Source organism: Procambarus clarkii, chromosome 56 (genome assembly GCF_040958095.1).
Source record: "Procambarus clarkii isolate CNS0578487 chromosome 56, FALCON_Pclarkii_2.0, whole genome shotgun sequence".
In the NCBI taxonomy this organism is placed as follows: domain Eukaryota; kingdom Metazoa; phylum Arthropoda; class Malacostraca; order Decapoda; family Cambaridae; genus Procambarus; species Procambarus clarkii.
This window is the reverse complement of record NC_091205.1, coordinates 17,792,211-17,813,630: the sequence shown is the minus strand read 5'-3', so window position 1 is coordinate 17,813,630 and position 21,420 is coordinate 17,792,211. Positions and strand designations below refer to the sequence as shown.

Below are 21,420 nucleotides of genomic sequence, written 5' to 3'. Positions count from 1 at the left end.
GGCTCATCTCTAGTCTTGACCAAGTCTGTTGGGAATGGTCTGAACATCAGAGCCTGCAATACCATTGTGACATTTGTGGTTTTAATCACTGTGATGCACTGCGTTTATTGGGACATTCCCCCCCTGTGAATGAAACGCGAAAATCAGTTTTTTTTATCTTTATAAAATAAGTGGTTAATGTTAAGTACAAGGACAACATTCTCAAAATTCTGCACTTGGCCCAACTCTGTGGACAGCCAGTATTTGACACCTGTAACACTACCCAGAGCATACCTGGAGAGGGGTTTCATGAGTTATCTCTTGTTTTTCAGTTCCTGAAGCCATTTTCAGCATACCTTTGCACCTTCTTCAGTTTGTTTATGTGATTCTTGAGATTTGGGCACCATACAACTGCTGCATATTCCAATTTTGGTTCCACAAAAGGCATGAACAGTTTCTTTAGTATTTCACCATCCATATAATTAAGAGCAAGTCTGAAGTTGGAAAGTAACACGTACGCTCCCCTCACAATGTTCTTATGTGTTCATCTAGTGACAGTTTACTATCCAAAACCATCCTAGATCTTGTTCTTTATTTGAGTTCTTTAATTCCTTTCCACATAATTTGTAAGTTGTGTGTGGTCTGTTTTCTGCGATTCCACATTCAATAACATGGTCTTTATTCACATTGAATTCCATTTGCCACTTGACGCTCCAAGTACTTATTTTATCTAGATCAATTTGAAGGGCATGACACTCATCTGTCTCCTATCTTCCCCAGTATCTTAGCATCGTCTGCAAACATGTTCATATAATTCTTTATTCCTTCTCGTAGATTGTTTATGTAGACGATTATACATTACTGGTGCAAGAACTGAACCCTGTGGTACTTTGCCAGTAACACTCCTCCAGTCAGATACAATGCTTCTGATTGAGTTCTAAACATTTTTATCCATGTCAGGAGTCTCCCTGTCACCCATCCATTATGTTCCAGTTTCCAGAACAGCGTCTTGTATGGGACTCTGTCAAAAGCCTGTTTTAGGTTCAGATACAGTCAACCCCACCACCTCGTTCCTGTAGAATCTCTGAGGCATTATCATAAAAACGAAGATAATTTGTTACACAGAATCATCCTGTTCGAAACCCATACTGTCTGTCCAATATTATGTCGCTACTCTCTAGGTGTTCAACACTTTGTCTTTAACTATTGTCTCTACTATTTTGACTACCACGCTTGTTAATGATAGGGGTTTATAATTTAGAGGTTCTTCTCGTCTACCATTTTATAGACTGGTACTATGTTTACCTTTTTCCATATATCTGCTAAGATTCCTGTGCACAACGATGTCTGAAATATTAATTTGAGTGGAATGCTCAGCTTAGTTGTACATTCTTGCAGCACCCAAGATGAAACTCCATCAGGTTCAACTGCTTTATTTCTTCCTAGTGCCTTGAGTAATTTTCCTCACTTTGTCTTGAGATACCTCTATGTGTTCTATGGTGTGTTCTGGAATTGGTATTGGGTCCAGCTCTCTGAAATCCTCATTTTTTACAAACACACTTTGGAACTGTTCATTTAGAATTTCACACATTTCTTTTTTCATTATCAATAATCCTGTACCCCATTCTCAATCTCTGGATTTTATCCTTTACTTGCTTTACTTTAGCTTGCTTTTAATGAATTTATAGAAAAAGGCCTGGATCTGTTTTACATTCGTCCGCTATACCTTTCTAAAAGTACCTTTCTGCCTCTCTCCTCTTCGGTGTACGAACCTTCAGTTGTAAGTTAAAGTCATTACTGTTGGAGGTTTTTTATTTTGATTTTACACATGTGAACAAATATTTTGGATTTTTCTTTATCTCTTGTATAGCTTTCTGTTTTAATTCCATTTCCTCAGACTCGTATGATCGCTTCAGCGGCTGGTCTATTTCTTTGATCTCCCTGTTTAGATATAAGTATTTTTCTTTGTAGTGATAGTCGTGTCTGTTTAAGCATTTCCATGATTTTTTCCTTCTCCTGTACAGTCATCTGCGTTCTCTTTCTAGAGTGGTCCTCTTTCCAACCCTCCTCACAGACACATGCTTCAAGCAGATTTTTGTATGTTTCAAATGTCAGTTGGCCTATTACCTCTGTGGTAGTTTTGTCACTTACAACCGTCTCCTATTGAATGTTAGGATATACAAGGTCTATATTTATTTTTTCCCAGTCGATCCTCTTAGTGTTGAAATTTAATTGATTGAATAAACCCTTCTCGGTTGTTGATCCACTTGGACCTACTACCAGTATTAATGTTAGTTTGAACTTCAATGAGTTTGTGGTCTGAGTATGTAGTAGCTGAGATTGTAATGTGTCTGATTAGTTCATCATTGTTTGTGGATATCAGGTCTATTGTGTTTTTGTTCATAGTTGATTTGTAATCTGTTGGTTGAGCAAGAATTTGTCACAGAATCTCAGTAGTTCCTGAGTTCCTGCAGTTGGTTATTTCCAGGTTGGTTTCCTACTATATTATTATTGTTTGTCATTCTCCATCTTATACTTGGTAGATTGTCTCCAAGGAAGATAATATCTAGTACTGAGTTTGCTAGGTTATCAAGGATATTCTCTATTTTGTACATCTGCTCTGTGAATTCACCAACCATTACCTTTGGTGGGTTGTATATTAGAATAATAATTACGTTTATATTTTATCCACCTTGATTCCAAGAACCTCTACCACCTCATTGGTTAAGTTCAAGAGCTCTGTACAAACCAGTTCCTTTTTAATATACAAACCTACTCCTCCATTTAACCTAATTTCTCTATCACATCTATATACAGTGAATTATAATTTGGAATCCAGATTTTACTATCCGTGTAATCTTTTATATGGGTTTCCATGAATGCCCCAATTATTGAATTTGACACTCTAGAAAGCCATATATGAACTTAACTTTATTTCTTGATTTTGACTCTTGGCCTTGTATGTTTGCAAATATGAATGATTTTCCATATTGCGCATCACTTCTGGTGGGTTTTGGTAGTTCTTCTCCCTCTCCACCCCGTACCAGGGTGTGCTGTTTTGGACATGGTTCGTCCAGTTTTGGTAGTGATACTGGTGTTGGAAAGTGTGGTAGTTTCTGTGGGGTTGGGGGGAATGTACTATAAGAGTGCCTGATGACGAAGTAGTCCAGTCCTGTGCATTTCTCCCTTCCCATCCGTACTCCTGCAATGTTTCTGTCTGCCTGTTCCTCTCTCTTGTATGTTCTACTCTGTTTCTGCTTGCCTCTAACAAATTCCCAGAGTTACTATACTGGATCTCCTCTCTTCTATAGCGCCATGTACCTCTCACATGGAAATCTGGACATTGAAGATCATGACATTTTTTCTCATTAACTGAAAGTTTACATAGTTTTGGGTGGAAGTATGTATCTGTACTCTGTCCCAAAACGACATGTACCCCTCCCCAACATGTTTTGACATTTTCGGGATGCATGAATGTGTGTTTTGTGCCTTTAGGCCCATATTTGCACATTACTTTTGCATAATATTTGCAAATATTTAAAATATTTACTGTTGTTTATTCCTGTCCTTGCCGTGGCTCCCTCTGTTTTGGGGTCATCTGAGTAGTTTGAACTGCCATTGTCATTTCTGCATTCTCTCTCACTATTGCTCTCATTAGTCATGTAACTGGTCTCTAAGCTCACTAGGCTCTTAACCTTCAACAGTCTCATGCTGGAATTCCCTTTCTGAAGAACATCATTTCATCAGCGATCATTCATTCCTAGGTTGACTCGCACCTGGAACTAATTCACTCAACAGGTTGATACCTGGTAGATCAGGTCAACTGATCACATGAAGGCTCTGGCACACAGTTGGCTATGGGCTCATCCTGTTCCTTGTATGATTGTTGCCTAAAGTTGTTAATGAATAAAGTTTATTCCTATTGATGCATATTATGGTCTCATGAAGTAGGAGGGATCTCCAGGAGTAGGTTTCAACTGAGCTGAGATAGGATTGCATCTCTTGCTTGCAGTTTCACTAGGTTCCTCACATGATAATTCCTTATATGAATATAGTTCCTTATATGAAAGATATGTAATCTATAGTCTTATTCCCCACGAGCTTTTTCCTGCTTGGCTGCATTCTGACTACCTCGTTGGAGACGCATCCTGGGACAACTTTATCATCAGTTGAGACTGCCTAAATTATACTTGGGAGTCACTTGAAAACCTGCATGCCTTTTAGAGAGTTTAGACCAGAGAAGCATGGGCTTATGTGGTTTCTTAATATTTTTTTTTATAAACTTTCTTTAAGTTTTTAGCAATTGGGAGAAAGATGAATGCTGCCTTTATAGATTTAGATAAAGCTTAAGACTGGATTGATAATTAAGCATCCTGGGATATTTAAAAGATAAATGGAGTGGGAGGACTGCGGCGGCCGAGAAAACTCAGTCGGTGGGAAACTGTGAGAGTCGAGAAAACACCTTTTTAAAATTTCGTACCCATCCAAAACGCACGTGGTAGGTTGTGTACAAAATGGACTTTTAGCGAGTCCAAATGGACTTCCAGTGAGAGGCAGCCATCTTGGAAACAATTAACAGAATGTCCTAGGGCTGCTGGCTGGCTCAGTTCCGAGAGAGCAACCATGGGTGGCGCATGCGCCTATGCCTCCTAAACACCTGTCCAATGCGGCGTTGAAAGATTGCTCTTTCAGTGAAATTCATACTCTATTGTTTGAAGAACATAAGGGTCGTGATATTGATGAAGCTAGGCACAATATGGACCTAATGCAAGGATCAAATGCAAATGATACAACACTGATGAGGACAATACAGCGAGCATACACAGTTGTAGCTGAGCGCCACCTATGTTAACTTGTGTTATCTCCAATTTTTATAGATGATACATCGATGAATCTTTTTCTGGATTCAGTGATGAATCCAGAAAATATGAGCTTCTGATACAAGTAGCATAGATGAACAGTGTAGGGGAGTAGAAACAGCCTAAGCTACTCTATCCCTTTGAGATGTATTTCTTGCTAATCTCGATAAACATACTTGAACTTGAACGAACAGTGTTAGTGGCTTCCATGGTGGTGTTTTCCATAGATATTTTCAAGAATAGCTGAATCTCCTCCAGAATGGCTGAATCTCTTCCAGAATACTTTACAAAGCAATCTTTTCCTATACTTTTTCCAAGACTACTTTACACTTCACAAGCTTGGCTACATACCACCTACAGGTACTAAAGCCAAGGGTGTACATGAGTGCATTATTTGCAAGCACACAGAACGAAGAAACAAGAAGTGAAAATCTGTTTGTACCTGGTGCATCGAGAGTAAAGTCACACAGTGTACCATGGAATGCTTCGTTGACTGTCACTCATTTCCGAAGTATTGAGTGTGTTACAGTATGTCACAGCATGTTACTGTGTAGTGTGAGACTGTACATACAGTATTATAATTTTAGTGAATTTTGAACAAATAATATTGCAACAATAAACATTTATGACACATTACTGACACATGTATCAGAGTTTCATGGAACATTATGAACGTTCTACTGTATAAATATTGTAAAGGACATATATATATGCATCAGATACTTTACACAAAAAAATCATTATAAAGCATTAAAAATACATAGAAATATTATTTGTAAATATATTTGTGGCAACTCGCAGGGCTTGAATGGCCCACGCGAGCGCATCTGGGAGCTTCGTGCACGGGCAACCGGCCCATGATGACGTCACATACGACTTTTTCCACAACCCCACAGCCAAAGTAAGTGGAAATTTATATTTTTTTACATGTATATGTTCAGGAAAGGGAATGTATAATTTTACAAAGAATTTTTTTTTTTTTTTTGCGAATACTAGTACTTGATTTTCCCCACATGGGAAATTTCCCAATAAACATGGCGCATCACAGAGGTTAAGAGCAGTAAAACCCTTTTATGCGAATAGCAGACCAATGAAAATAAATGGATACAAATAGGAGAGGATTTTAATGCTAGGGTGATCAAAACACAGGTTTGTGTAATGTCTCCTAGGTCTTTCAATATACATATGTATAGTTCATTTAAAGGTGTCAAGACAAGAACATCTAGAGTGGGAATAGAAGAGAATTGCAATGGGAATAATGGTCGTATGCAGATGATGAATTATTTGCAGGGAGTGAAAAGGAATTGCAAATGAGTATGAAATGAGTATGAAATGAGTTTGACAAGAGTGCAGTATGCAAGAAAGTCGAGAATCAATACATGAAAAAACCAGCGTTGAATGTAATGAAACGCCAGTTTCTGGGTGAGACCCAGAGGCTCCCAGGAGCTAACCGTGCTGATATGAATGTATTAGATCCTAGCATCAGTCAATGTGCATGGAGTTCTAGGCCTACTAGGGACCACGAGTGAGAACCTGGCCCCCTCAGAGAGGCACGAGGAGCAATGGTTTATATAAACCCCCATGTGGTTGGAAGCATTCTATGTCTGCCATCGACCAGGTCAGACGCCCAGAAAGGTAATCGCCCCAAAACAAACCCTATTCTGGTAAAAATATTGCTACCGAAAGCCGAACTAGTGAACAGGACTCCCCAAATGAAAATGCGCAAAAGAGCATGATGTCACCGTGCCATTATCTGCAGAACCCCCCCCCCCTACCCCTCCTCAGGAGAGGGAAGGTGGAGCCCCAGACACCTGTGACAGCTATCTACCCAGCAGTTCCGATGATGGATGTCAAAAGCTGTAAAAAAAAAATGCTGACCGGGAGGGAGGGATGGATTCTGGGGAGCCTCCGGATCTTACCAAGAAACTGGCATTTCATTACATTCAACGCTGGTTTTCTGGAGGGAGCCCCTTTGGCTCCCCGGAGCTACTTACCCAAAGACAAAACAAGAGGGACTTACCCTGGGAAGCGGTCGGCTTTCACTCCTCAACGCAGAGTGATAACTGAAGTGTCGGACTTGTCGCTCCGTTACTTCACAAGTAACGGAGTGACAAGTTGAGAGAACTGGCTGCAACCTCCAACCCAATGCAACACAGGCCTGACTAGGCCCAGGAACATTGACAAGGTAGTGAGCAGCCAGATCCCTGTTCGACCTCCAAAAACCCTGTGCCCAAATAACATAGCACATATCAGTTCAGATAGCTTCAGGGAGCCGACGGGGCTCCACACAGAAATCCAAAAGGAAGGCTGCCCTCTTAGGCCTATCATTTCTAGCTTAAAAGCCCCTCAAAAATAACTAGGTTATTTGGCTAGCGAATATTTTAGGTAAATTCCCAGTAACATATATTATTTATTCTCTGGGTTTTATTGAGAAAGTTAGGAACAAAGGACCCCACAGAAAAAAATAATAGATAGTTTTGATGTTGCCGTACTTTTTACCAATGTGCCTTTACTTAAAATATTAGATTTTCTTAAGAGCACAAGAGGTAGTAGGTAATTTTGCTACGCCAATCCCTAATGGTTTATTCTGTTTCATTCTTTGAGTTGATTAATACTGAAGACACTTATTTTTCCTTACATTTTAACACTGTAGTGAGACATCGCATTGTCATTAAAAAAGTCAATGCAACGGCCTGCTACAGCTTTATCTGGGCGAGTCTCGAGTCTGTTCAGAAAAACTTGCAGTTCTTCCCATACTTTATACATTTTCTTATTGAAGAAAGGACATCCTCTACGACCTCTACTCACAACTATTTTCTTAGGTTGAACTTTACGGTATGATATATAATAATTACTTTTATGTTCAGAAATATAAAAGCATAAAACAATTACATTTTTCATCAAGAATTCAAGGGCGATGGCCCATGCCACTCAGTCGACCCATATGTGTATCAACAAACTCGCCAAGTGAGGCAAATCTTGTATACGTACTGTACCAAGACAAATTTTACGAAGAAATTGAACTCGTAAACTGAGAAACTTGTAAAGAGAGGCATTCGTCAACCGAGGTTCCACTGTAATAGTTCAGTTAGTTTAACCACTTATTATGCACCCCATACCCATCCAGTGGATGGTCGTGAAAGGCAATAATACCGTAGGAAATTGTTTTATTTATCTATACAGCAAATTGTTTAATGAGAGGGGTAAACAAGGGTGGCATAAAGGAATCACGCAGCAGAGGCCGACGGCCAATATGTTGGCAGGGAAGAGTGCAGTAATATACGGTTCACCTTATAGTTTGCATAGTTTGGGACACAAAGGATGTGAGGTTTACCCCCTCCCCCAGGCCAACTACTGATGACCTTTTCCAGGATGAAATCTACAAACATTTACAAACTCCAGGAAACCTATTGACTGCTAAGTGAATAGGTGACATGAATCAGATGAAAGGAAACATGCCCAAACTGTGTCTTTCCCACATGTGGATAAAACCCAGGGTCCTTGGTTGTGAACTGAGGACATGGACAACTGTAGTACAGAACTTAAATGAAAGAAAGACTGGAAGGAAGGGAGGTTTGAGAGCTTGAATGAGTGAAAAATGCACAATGTCCTTGAGTATTCTGGAGAAACTCATTCTGTGAACACCTTCTAGTGGAAAAGTCAAGATGAAGTAAGGAGTTGGGGCAACTGATAATATCTAACATCACATTCTGATACTGTACTAACCTGCTAAATAGAGGCCAAGCCAATCAGACGGAGATACTTGATCTTGTGGCAAATTCCATCGAACAGTAACACATTCATTAGAGCTTGCCCCAATGCAATTACGGCTGAGGGTGAGGAAGCAAGATGATGCAGGGGTACAGGGGGCATTGGTAGCAGGTTCGGGACTGGGTGGTGCATCGGGACAATGAGACATAGTTGTCATCCCCCCAGTGCTGCTGCCACCACTGCCCCCCACGCTACCATCTAAACCATCTGAAATAATACAAAATAAACAAATATGCTTCCTCAGTCCTGCACATCTCAACAGCTGTTTCTTTATCCCTAATAATTCCTCTATATGTTTAAAAAAAAATCTTTTAAGCCATGCATATATTGTATATATACAATACTAAATATGAACAAGACAAAATCACTAAAGTAACAAAATATTATGACATCATAATTACAAATTGCAAGTTCCAGTCAAATGGGTAAGCTATTGTATGCCCTCTAACCTTTAAGCTGCTACAGCCTTAACAGCCGTCAACACTGCTGTGCGCAAGAAATACAAAAATTCAAAAATTTTGTTTTGTCTTATAAAAGTGTTTATTTGTGTCCCTTGATCATGGGGGGAAAAAAATTGTAGGTGGCATATTTTGGCCGCAATAGGACGGGGAAGTCCGGCAAAAATCCAGCGTTGAAAGTAATGAAATGCCATTACACACAGAAATGACAATTGCGTTATGCATCAAATGAACAAATCCACAAGGGCGTGACGAGGATTTGAACCTGCGTCCGAGAGCATCCCAGACGTTGCCTTATTCGACTGAGCTACAACATGGTCAAAAGGAGTTGAAACCGAACTTACTGGATCCTGCAGCCTCTCCGAGGCACAAACCGGGGTTTTACGCAACTCCCCCCATGCACTCGAGCTATGTCAATAGGCCATTGTCCCTCTTCGCCCTTACTTCATTACACAAAGAAATCACAATTGCGTGATGACCATGTCGTAGCTCAGTCGATTAAGGCAGCGTCTGGGATGCTCTGGGACTGTCCTGTCTTTGCTTTGGAGGCTTGGCACTCCTGTTGTTCCCGCACTCCTGAGTGGTGCGAGGCTTCGATGGTGGTTCAGGTTTTCCTGGGGGGGCAAACTTGAGTACCTCAATGAGTACTCGTTTGCTCCTGCCCTTTCCCGGGATGTTGGCATTCTGCAGCTCCATGTGCAGGTTTCCTTTCGGGTGTGCAGGTGGCCGAGGACTTGCACGCCCGGGGCCCTCTTGGCTTCAGCCTTGCGCTTCTTTTCCCTCCTGGAGCTATCTTCTGACTGGCTTGGGGAGGATGTGGGAGAGCTCGTGGTCGTTCCAGGGTCTGGTGCCTTAGGCTCGGCAGCTCGCGCGTCAGCTGCCTTGTTGAAGCTGTTTGCTTCGATCTTGCGGGATGCGGTTTCCCAGTTTTATGCTTCCCAGCTTGCGTGTCGGCAGGCAGTGCTTGCCGCCTCTTTGGAATTGGCCTGGGCCCTGGCTCTTAGGATGTCTTCGCCTTTTAGTCTTTTGTTTTTTGGACTTTCGGCCATGGTGCAGTATATTCAGGCTGCTTCGGGCAGTTGCCATCCTATGTCTGACTTGTTGGTTCTCCGGGGGTCCCAGGGTGGGCCTTCCCGAAGGGGTCGTGCCAGGGCTCGGGTTTACTCTTGTCGTGGTAGGCCTCAGGTGCCAGTTTTGGGTTCAGCTCCACCTTCGTCTGGTCGGCGTAGTGTTCGTTCTGTGCGAGGTTCTGGGTCTCGTAAGGGGGCGCCGGCCTTTTCGCGGTTCGCCCCATTGACAGGGCGATGGGGGGGGGGGGGAGAAAGCTTGCGCTATTCGCTCATGCCTGGTCCCACAATTTGTGGGCGTTTCAGGTCATTTCCTTCAGCCTGTGGTGGCGTTGGGTGGCCCCTCCCCCTGTGGGAGGTTTTGGGCTAGCAGAGCAGGCCTCTTCTCCTGCGCTCCATTGAGTCATCTTGGAGTGGGTTCGCTTGGGCGTCGTCAAAACGACGGCATCTCTCAGGTGGGTTTCCCATCTGTTCCCAGTCCCAAAACAGGACTGTGCGGATCTGAGGATCATTCTGGACTTGTCTCGTCTGAACCCCTGGGTTCATTGCCCCTCCTTTCGGATGGCTACGCTGTCCCAGGTTCGACTCCTGTTGGAGCCGGGTTCTTGGATGGTGTCCCTGGACCTCTGGGACGCTTATTGGCATGTCCCGATTCATCCGGGGCTCAGGGCCTGGCTCGGTTTTGTTGTGGGGCATCAAAGTTACTGCTTTCATTGTCTCCCTTTCGAGTTGAACCTGGCATCTTGTGTGTTCACACGCCTTACACGGGTCGTGGTGGCCCGTCTGCGTCTCTTTGGTGTTTGGGTGTTGGCCTACCTCAACGACTGGCTTGTTTGGGTTTACAGCCAGTCCTGTTGTCTGCTAGCCAGGGATTTGGTTCTTTCCCAGCTCGCCGGGTTTGGGTTCTTGGTGAACTGGAGGAAGTCCCATCTGGTTCCCTCCCAGGTTCAGCAGTGGCTGGGTCTTGTGTGGGACTCTCGGACCGTTTCCTTGTCTCTTCCTCTGGAGTCTCTCCTACGGCTGTGGTCCCGCTTGCGACTGTTTCTATGAGGGGGGGGTCCCGGGTCACCTGGCGGTTGCTCAAGGGTTTGTGCTGGAGCCTGAACTTCGCGATGATGGTCTACCCGCCAGGTCGAGTTTGGCTTCGTCGGCTGTTCCAGTTCCTTCAGGGACGTCCCTTCTGCCTCTCTCGCGATCACTGGGTTCGTCCCCCCGAGGGCCTTGTGTCGGCTGCTGCGTCACCAGTTTCCTCTTCGGGTTTTTCAGGGTTCAGTGCCTTGGCGCCTACCCGAGCCCTCGCTTGATGTGTTCACAGATGCTTCATCTCTCGGCTGGGGCTTTGTGACCAGTGCTCACCAGGCCGGCCAGAGACAGTGGGGTCCGTCCTTCCGTCAAGCCCACAGCACGGTGCGGGAGTTTGCGGCTGTGTGGTTTGTGCTGCGGAGGGTTCGGGTCGCCCGCGGATTGACAATTCGGCTCCATTCGGACTGCTCCCCAGTAGTTCATTGCCTGAACTGGGAGGAGTTCTCTTCGGTCCTTGGCTCTTTGGCGCAGGTCGCTTCGGGTGACTCGTCTGGCGAGTTCTTGGGGTTCGGCTCTCCTGGCGATTCACGTCCCCCAGGACGTTGGTGTCTAGCGTCCTGGCGGACGTCCTGTCCCGGTTCATTCCCCTGTCCGTGGAATGGACGGTCGACACCAACTCATTCAGTTGGCTCTGCCAGACGTTTGGGCGCCCGGAGGTGGACCTCTTCGCGTCGGCATGGTCGAAGCGTCTTCCGGTATATGTGGCCCCCTTCCCCAACTGTCAGTATCGATGCCTTCCGGCAGGACTGGTCGAGGTGGGGGTTCCTGTACCTCTTTCCCCCAGTTCAGCTGTTGCTCCAGATCCTGGCTCGCTTGGAGACTTACCAGGGGAAGAGTAATCCTCTTGGCCCTATGGTGGCCGACCCCAGCCATGGTTTCAGGCGCTATTTGCCCGGTGTCCAAACCCGGAGGCAGGCTGTGCCAGTCACAGTGCACCCCACCAGCCTATAAACACCCCCCATATCCAGGACAAGGCAGAAAGCACAAGACCCCTGACAGACCTCAAGTGCAAAGACTACTACAACCAAGGAAGTTCTTTAATGAGTGTGTGTCCCGAACGCCCCAGGGGAAGATAACCCTGACCATGCAAGGGCAGTACTCATGGATCACCTAGGGAAGGTGTTCCTAAATGCATGCAGCTCCAGTACCCAGGAACTCCAGGCCAACACACACAAGTGTAGGAACTGCTGTATAAGGCAAAAATAGCAGAACAGGAAATTGGGGCTTGAAGTGACGTCTGAACGTCAGCACTATCAGTCAAGAACTGGATGTTGGGTAGCCGGCTCCCAAGCATTCGCCTCGTTCCACAAGCTTTCTCGTGCGTTTTTCATCTCCAGCCTGCGCATGCGCTGCCTGAGCCTTCTTGGTCTCTGGACAAAGTTCTTTTCTTTCTCTCTTCCCCTCATTTTGTGGTGGCCCCTTCAGTTTATGATTGCTTCTGGAAAGCTTTGTTTTTGTTGGCTTTGGCCTCTGGGTGTCAGGTTGGGGATCTTCAAGCTCTTCTCCAGCACTAGGAATCTTGTTCCTTTGGTCCTGGTAATCATTTTATTCATTTGCAGTTGGCTGCTCCTTTTATAATAAATAAATAAATAAATTTTTATTCAGGTAAGGTACATACATACAAGGTAAGATACAAAAGTTGATGGATTTATAGATAGAGCTAGTACATACAATGCCTAAAGCCACTATTATGCAAAGCGTTTCAGGCGTTTTCTGGTGAAGAATGAGATGGCGGGCTTTCGAAGGGATCCATTGGTTGTGGATGCTTGGGTGGTTAGGCTGGGGGTGCATCTCGTGCTGTATTCGGTCGTGGATTTACGCCACTAATTGCGGGTCAATGGGTATGTGTCGGTGGACGAGCTCTGGGTTGATCCAGTTTCGTTGGGTCTCTGTTCCAGGGCTCATGTGTCTAGGGTTGTCCTCAGTGTCATTAAGTCTAGTGAGCCTGCAGTCTACCCCCATGTCCATGATGTTCAGAAGTATGCCACTTTTTCGTCTGTCTTTGGCAATATGTCTTGGGACGATATTCGAGTGTGGGAGGTCAAACCAAGGGTCCTGGCCGCCAGGGGCCAGATTCACGAAAGAACTTACGCAAGCACTTACAAACGTGTACATCTTTCCTCAATCTTTGACGGCTTTGGTTACATTTATTAAACAGTTTACAAGCATGAAAACTTCCCATTCAACTGTTGTTATTGTTATAAACAGCTTTCTAGTGCTTCGGAGCTCATTAGCTGTTTAATAATTGGAAACAAAGCCGCCAAAGATTGAGAAAAGATGTACAGGTCCGTAAGTGCTTGCGTAAGTTCTTTCGTGAATCTGGCCCCTGGTATCTTGTGAATATCCTGGGCCCTCTGAAGCCTTGTGTTGCTTTGGAGCAACTGTCACGGCCATCTGTCTCTTCCTCGCTTTGAGACCTGCAGTGCTGTCGCCTCCCTGGTACATCCCTGTTTTCATTCTCTATGGGTAGTTCAGGGAGCCAATAGGGCTCCCCACAGAAACCAGTGTTGAATGTAATGAGACAGCGGTTTCTGGGTGAGCCTAGAAACTCCCTAACCTCCCCTCTCTCCCTCCAGTCGGCGGCTTTCCTCATTCAAGAACTGGAGGCGGGTAGCCGGGCTCACCCTCCCCACACTGGGAAAAGAGGGTGGCGTTAATGAGCAGGGGGCTAGTTGAATGAAGTGTTGCTTGTTTGTTTTCTTTATGGGGGTGGGAGTTCTTTTGATCTTTTGAGGACATAGAATTTCAACCTACCCAGAAAGGTAGGTGAAACATAACAGACCAGTCTAGTTAGAATTGCAACCTAACTAGACTGGTCTGTTATGTTTCACCTACGTTTCTGGGTGCCTTTCCCGGTCAATGGCATGTATGATATATTTTAAATGTAAAGTGCTCATAGACCTCTATACTCTGAGGGGGCCAGGTTCTGGCGCTGCTCCCCTGTAGGCAACAAGAACTCTGACTGATGACCACAAATAGGATAGTACTATATTAGTGGGAGCTTCAGGGAGCTGACCGGGCTCCCCACAGAAATGCAATACAATCAAATAACCATGTAGAAAAAGTCCTAATTAATATTATTTTGTAGAAAGTGGTTGTAGCCTTACTTTGCCAAGTGTTGGTGTTGTGAGAGATGTCATGGTCTACAGGTTCCTGGGAAACATCAGCAAGCATAGTCCAAAATCTCAGCTCCTTGCATCTTTAATCTCTCACACATTATCTCTAAAACAGTCTGAAAGTTGTCAGATAAAAAAAGTTGTCAGATAAAAAAAGCAACATTGAATGTAATGAAACTCCATCTTCTGGGTGAGCCCCGGAGGCTCCCCGGACTGACATGTATGACCATGGCATCAGTCGACTGGAGTTCTTGCCTACCGGGGACCACGAGCCAGAACCTGGCCCCCTCAGAGAGGCACGAGGAGCAATAGCCTATGGAAACCCCATATATTTGGAAGCATTCCGTGTCTGCCATCGACTGGGGGCTGGTGCCCAGAAAGGTACGTGTAACAAAACAAACCCCACATGGTAAAAATTGCTACTAAAACCCCCACAGATAGGCAAAATTTTCAAACTAAAACAAGCAAACGTCACTACCGCTGTAGCACCAATCGTCTATGCAGCACCCACTAGGTGCTGCATAGGCAGGTGGGGGGGGGGGGTGCTTAGTGGGGGCAGTGCTTGGGGGGAGGGGGAGGAGGGGAGACCCAGACCCAGATCGAACTAGCCAGGTACTTGACTGGGTCGATCTGCTGAAAAAAGACGAAGCCACGGAAAACATCGCAGGTTCGGACACCGAGCAAGCAGCGCCTGAAACTAAGGCTGGGCCGGCCACCAAGGAGCCAACAGGACTACTCCCCTGGCAAGTCTCCAACTGTACCAAGACTCGAAGTAACAGCTGGACCGGGAAAAAGAAGTACAGATAACCCCACCTCGACCAGTCCTGCCGAAAGGCATCCACCACGTAGGCCTCACAGTCGGGAAAGGGCACCACATAGACGGGAAGAAACTGGGACTACGCCAAAGCGAAGAGATCCAAGAGCGCGGATGAAACCAAAGTTGAAGCAACTAATGCCCCCAAGTCCAGGGCCTTATAACCCAAGCGAAGCAGCCTCGGGGCATCTGGATGAGCACGTTGCAGCAACTGATATCTAGCATGCAACGCTGAAGCCACCTGTACCTGAACATTAATATTAGAAGACTGGGTAATCTGGAGCACGAGCAAGGAGCAAGACTAGCAAGACTCCAGGTCAAAGGTGTCATTGACCCAACAGGCAGCATGACGGAGGTAAAATTGGTGAGTGTCACCCTGAAACAAATTGATGGAGCAACCATCAAACTCGCACTCGGCAAGTTGGAGCTTAAGAGGACGCATCCATAGGTGCAAAGAGCCCCAGTGGGTTTTCCAGGGGCCTTAGGATTACTACTAAAGGAAGCCCCGGCAAGGCATTGCTAATCAGTTAGGCCCAAACTACCAAGAGAACTGCTGAAATCCTGAGCCCCCTATGATGTATACAAGCACGGGGGGAGGAGGGGAGCCTAGAGGAAGATAATAACCAAGCGGGTGGGTAACGAAGGGGGCAGTCGACCACCAAGCAAAACAAATAAAAACAAAAAGAAAACCCCACGAAAGCACAACGTCTCCAAAGAGGAACAGAACCAGCAGCTGTGAATAATGGGAGACAAGCCGCACAATACCTTGCGCCCCTACCAACAACAATACCACTTCCTACCCAAGGCCAAACAGCGGCAACAAAAACCCCAGCTGGCCCCAAGGGCGAGCAATTGCCGAGCAGCAAAAGACCCCTACGGAAGCGATTCCGGATCGTCCTGTGGAAGATAACTCCAAGATGCTAGGGTAGTACTTACAGTGAACTTTGGGAAGATGGCCCAAAGCACATGCAGCCCTAGTACTGATGAATTACTCCTGGCATGTGCGCTACACACAGCAGAAATACACCACATGGCACAGAATTGCAAGTCAGAGGCCAGAGTCGACAACTGCCATAGTCAACATCAGCCGAGGAACCGAATGCTGTAGCGGTCGGCGTGGGGGTCCAGGTCCCCCCTCTTCCCCTCCTGGGGGGTGGGGGTGGGGGGGGCCTGCACGGATGATAGGAGCAACAGCGTTAGTGACGTTTGCTTGTTTTAGTTTAGTTTTAGTTTGCTTGTTTTAGTATTTGCCTATCTGGGAGCCGGTCGGCCGAGCGGACAGCACGCTGGACTTGTGATCCTGTGGTCCTGGGTTCGATCCCAGGCGCCGGCGAGAAACAATGGGCAGAGTTTCTTTCACCCTATGCCCCTGTTACCTAGCAGTAAAATAGGTACCTGGGTGTTAGTCAGCTGTCACGGGCTGCTTCCTGGGGGGTGGAGGCCTGGTCGAGGACCGGGCCACGGGGACACTTAAGCCCCGAAATCATCTCAAGATAACCTCAAGATATCTGTGGGGGTTTTAGTAGCAATTTTTACCATGTGGGGTTTGTTTTGTTACACCTACTTTCCTGGATGCCAGACCCCAGTCAATGGCAGACATGGAATGCTTCCAAATACATGGGGGGTTTCCACAGGCCATTGCTCTTCATGCCTCTCTGAGGGGGCCAGGTTCTGGCTCGTGGTCCACAATAGGCAAGAACTCCAAACGACTGATGCCACAGTCTAATATATATCAGTCTGTAATTAGTCTGTAAAATGTAATTAGACAAGAAGGATACACATTGCCAGTAAAAAAAAAAAAAGGATTCAATAATGATTGACATAAATAATACTCTATATTGAGCAGCCCATCCTCTGAATATGGGGAGGTAAATGTAACAGCACAAGTAAGTGTAATTATGTACTATTCCTAGCAGTCACGAATTATACTGTACTTATTACACTTAGTATTAAACCGTAATGTCAATTCGGAGGATGCGTTGATATTGAGATAAGAGATTATTATTCGTTATATAATAACTATATTTTTATACTATATAAAAATGCTATACATAATTGATAATCAAAAATGTACAGTATATACAAAAAATGCTAATCAATGTAATTAGACAAGTAGAATACAGGTCACAAGTAAAAATAAGGATTAAATACAGATTGACTATGTTTAGAATAAAATAAACTAAGGAAAATTACTAAAATAAAACTAGAATAAATGAGGTAGAAAAATTATTCTACCGACAGTGGTAGACCCCACTGTCAGACACAAGTACACAGTATGAAGACCACTGTCAGCTATGAGTACACAGCCTCAAGACCCCACTGTCAGCCACGAGTTACACTGCATAAAATCCCCACTGTCAGCCATGAGTACACAGCTTCAAGACCCCACTGTCAGCCACGAGTACACAGCCTCAAGACCCCACTGTCAGCCACGAGTACACAGCTTCAAGACCCCACTGTCAGCCACGAGTACACAGCCTCCAGACCCCACTGTCAGCCACGAGTACACAACCTCCAGACCCCACTGTCAGCCTCGAGAAGACTGCCCCTTGACCCACACTGTCAGCCACGAGTACACTGCCTCAACACCCCACTGTCAGCCACGAGTACACAGCCTCAAGATCCCACTGTCAGCCACGAGTACACAGCCTCAACACCCCACTGTCAGCCACGAGTACACAGCCTCAAGACCCCACTGTCAGCCACGAGTACACATTCTCATGACCCCACTGTCAACCACGAGTACACAGCCTCAAGACCCCACTGTCAACCACAAGTACACAGCCTCATGACCCCACTGTCAGCCACGAGTACACAGCCTCAAGACCCCATTGTCAGCCATGAGTACATAGCTTCAAGATCCCACTGTCAGCCACAAGTACACAGCCTCAAGACCCCACTTTCAGCCACGAGTACACAGCCTGAAAACTATACTGTCAGCCATGAGTACACAGCCTCAAGACCCCACTGACAGCCATGAGTACACAGCCTCAAGACCCCCACTGTTACCCACGAAGACACAGCGTAAAGACCCCACTGTTAGACACGAGTACACAGCCTCCAGACCCCACTGTCAGCCACGAGTACACAGCCTCCAGACCCCACTGTCAGCCACGAGTACACAGCCTCCAGACCCCACTGTCAGCCACGAGTACACAGCCTCCAGACCTCACTGTCAGCCACGAGTACACAGCCTCCAGACCCCACCGTCAGCCACGAGTATACAGCCTCCAGACTCCACTGTCAGCCACGAGTACACAGCCTCCAGACCCCACTGATAGCCACAAGTACACAGCCTCCAGACCCCACTGTCAGCCACGAGTACACAGCCTCCAGACTCCACTGTCAGCCACGAGTACACAGCCTCCAGACCCCACTGACAGCCACGAGTACACAGCCTCCAGACCCCACTGTCAGCCACGAATACAGTCTCAAGACCCCACTGTCTGCCACGATTACACAGCATCTTGACCCCCACTGTCAGCCACGAATACACAGCCTCTAGATCCCACTGTCAGCCACGAATACACAGCCTCAAGACCCCACTGACAGCCATGAGTACACAGCCTGAAGACCCCTACTGTCATCCAGGAGTAAACAGCCTGAAGACCCCCACTGTCAGTCATGAGTACACCGCCTCAAGATCCCAGTGACAGCCACGAGTACATAGCCTCAAAACCCCACTGACAGCCACGAGTAAACATTATGAAGAAACCACTGTCAGCGACAAATAAACAGCCTCACAACCCCACTGAAAGCCATGAGTACACAGCCTCATGACCCCCACTGCCAGCCACGAGTACACAGCCTCCAGACCCCACTGTCAGCCATGAGTACACAGCCTCTAGACCCCACTGTCAGCCACGAGTACACAGCCTCCAGACCCCACTGACAGCCACAAGTACACAGCCTCCAGACCCCACTGTCAGCCACGAGTACACAGCCTCCAGACCCCACTGACAGCCACGAGTACACAGCCTCCAGACCCCACTGACAGCCACGAGTACACAGCCTCCAGACCCCACTGTCAGCCATGAGTACACAGCCTCCAGACCCCACGTCAGCCACAAGTACTCAGCCTCCAGACCCCACTGTCAGCCACGAGTACACAGCCTCCAGACCCCACTGTCAGCCACGAGTACACAGCCTCCAAACCCCACTGTCAGCTACGAGTACACAGCCTCCAGACCCCACTGTCAGCCACGAGTACACAGCCTCCAGACCCCACTGTCAGCCACGAGTACACAGCCTCCAGACCCCACTGTCAGCCACGAGTACACAGCCTCCACACCCCTGACAGCCACGAGTACACAGCCTCCAGACCCCACTGTCAGCCATGAGTACACAGCCTCCAGACCCCACTGTCAGCCACAAGTACACAGCCTCCAGATCCCACTGTCAGCCGAGTACACAGCCTCCAGACCCCACTGACAGCCATGAGTACACAGCCTCAAGACCCCACTGTCAGCCACGAGTACACAGCCTCCAGACCCCACTGTCAGCCACAAGTACACAGCCTCCAGATCCCACTGTCAGCCGAGTACACAGCCTCCAGACCCCACTGACAGCCATGAGTACACAGCCTCAAGACCCCACTGTCAGCCACGAGTACACAGCCTCCAGACCCCACTGTCAGTCACGAGTACACAGCTTCCAGACCCCACTGTCAGCCACGAGTACACAGCCTCCAGACCCCACTGTCAGCCACGAGTACACAGCCTCCACACCCCACTTACAGCCACGAGTACATAGCCTCAATACCCCACTGTCAGCCACGAGTACACAGCCTCCAGACCCCACTGACAGCCACGAGTACACAGCCACAAGGCCTCAAGACCCCACTGTTAGACATAAGTACACAGCCTCAATACACCACTGTCAGCCACGAGTACACAGCCTCCAGACCCCACTGTCAGCCACGAGTACACAGCCTCCAGACCCCACTGTCAGCCACGAGTACACAGCCTCAAGAGCCATCATACAAGCCAAACAGTCATCATGGTGTCAGCCAGACGCGCCCACCGTGTCACGAGGACACAACCCACCATAACAGAGCAGACACCATGTCAGCGCCCCAGGGTGCAAGGAAAGGTTGCAGCTCAACGACATCCACATGTATTTTATTTAGTAATAAACAAGAAGGTACATTGTGTTCGTGAGAGTACATAACATCGGTGTTCTTACATTCTTGCAAAGCTACTAAACCGCATAGTTTCGGGCAGGACGACGCATGGCACATAAAACATCACTTAATACACATAACCCAGGAGACCAATTCCTACATAAACTACATTTACAAACACCCATGACTGCCTCATACGCCCCAAAAAAGGTCTATTTCCAGAACGAAAACATCTTAAAGTTTGGGTGTACCAGTCAACTCTTCCACCCCACATTTGACTCTCCCAGGACCCTCCTTCCCCAGCCTCGGGTTAATGACGTCTCCATTATTTCTCTGACGTCAATTACACCATCATTATCATCATATAAGAGTGGTTCATTATTATCATACCTCGAGTAAGGCTGTCAGTGTGGAACACCTGAGAGCTCGCTGCTCTAGCTGCTCTCAGCAAACAGATCAATAGTAGACTAACACCATGCATGTCAACAATATACAAATTCTTATAAAAAATATATTGCCCTTGAATTATAGGACCCTTTTCTAACATCTTTGTGCTTTTCTTATCTAGTTTTTTAAATGAGGAATAATATAATATTGATAAATATATCGGTTGTGTGATTTTGTCATAATATTTCTAAGGTTGGTGGAAGAATATTGGAACCTCGAGGGAGTTTACTTCCTTAAGGGAGCAAGGGACCAACCAGGGAACAATAATGCAACATTGTTATTGTTCACACTACACATGCAACATTGCTATTACCACAGTAAACATGCAACATTATTATTGTTAAAAAAACACATGCAACATTCTTATTATTTACACTATACGTGTAACATTCTAATTGTTCACACTACTAGTATAACATTATTTATTTATTTAAATATTTATTTATTTATTTATTTATTTATTTGTGTACAAGAAGGTACATTGGAGGTTAAGAGAGTACATATCGTTAAGAGAGTACATATTAAGAGTACAAAATCGACTTGAGAATGGTCCAGGATGGACCGAAACGTCGGCGTCCCTTCATGTGCTTCTGAAACCCTTTCCACTACCGCCCACAAGATGGGTATGGGGTGCATAATAAATGAACAAAACTAACTAACTACTTCAGCCACGTTATTGTGGCTCATCGCCTGCAAGAGAGTAC

General features: G+C 46.2%; 1 protein-coding gene across 1 annotated transcript in view; it reads right to left on the bottom strand.

Annotated features, from left to right (window-relative positions):
• LOC123770665 (uncharacterized) overlaps nt 1-20,756 on the bottom strand; it is a 149,048-nt gene extending 128,292 nt beyond the window's left edge. Inside the window, 3 exon segments of the mRNA XM_045762729.2 lie at nt 8,565-8,816; nt 14,325-14,449; nt 20,660-20,756. Coding sequence (XP_045618685.2) covers nt 8,565-8,816; nt 14,325-14,391 — 319 coding nt within the window. The 5' untranslated portion in view covers nt 14,392-14,449; nt 20,660-20,756.
• Between the last annotated feature and the right edge of the window lie 664 nt (nt 20,757-21,420).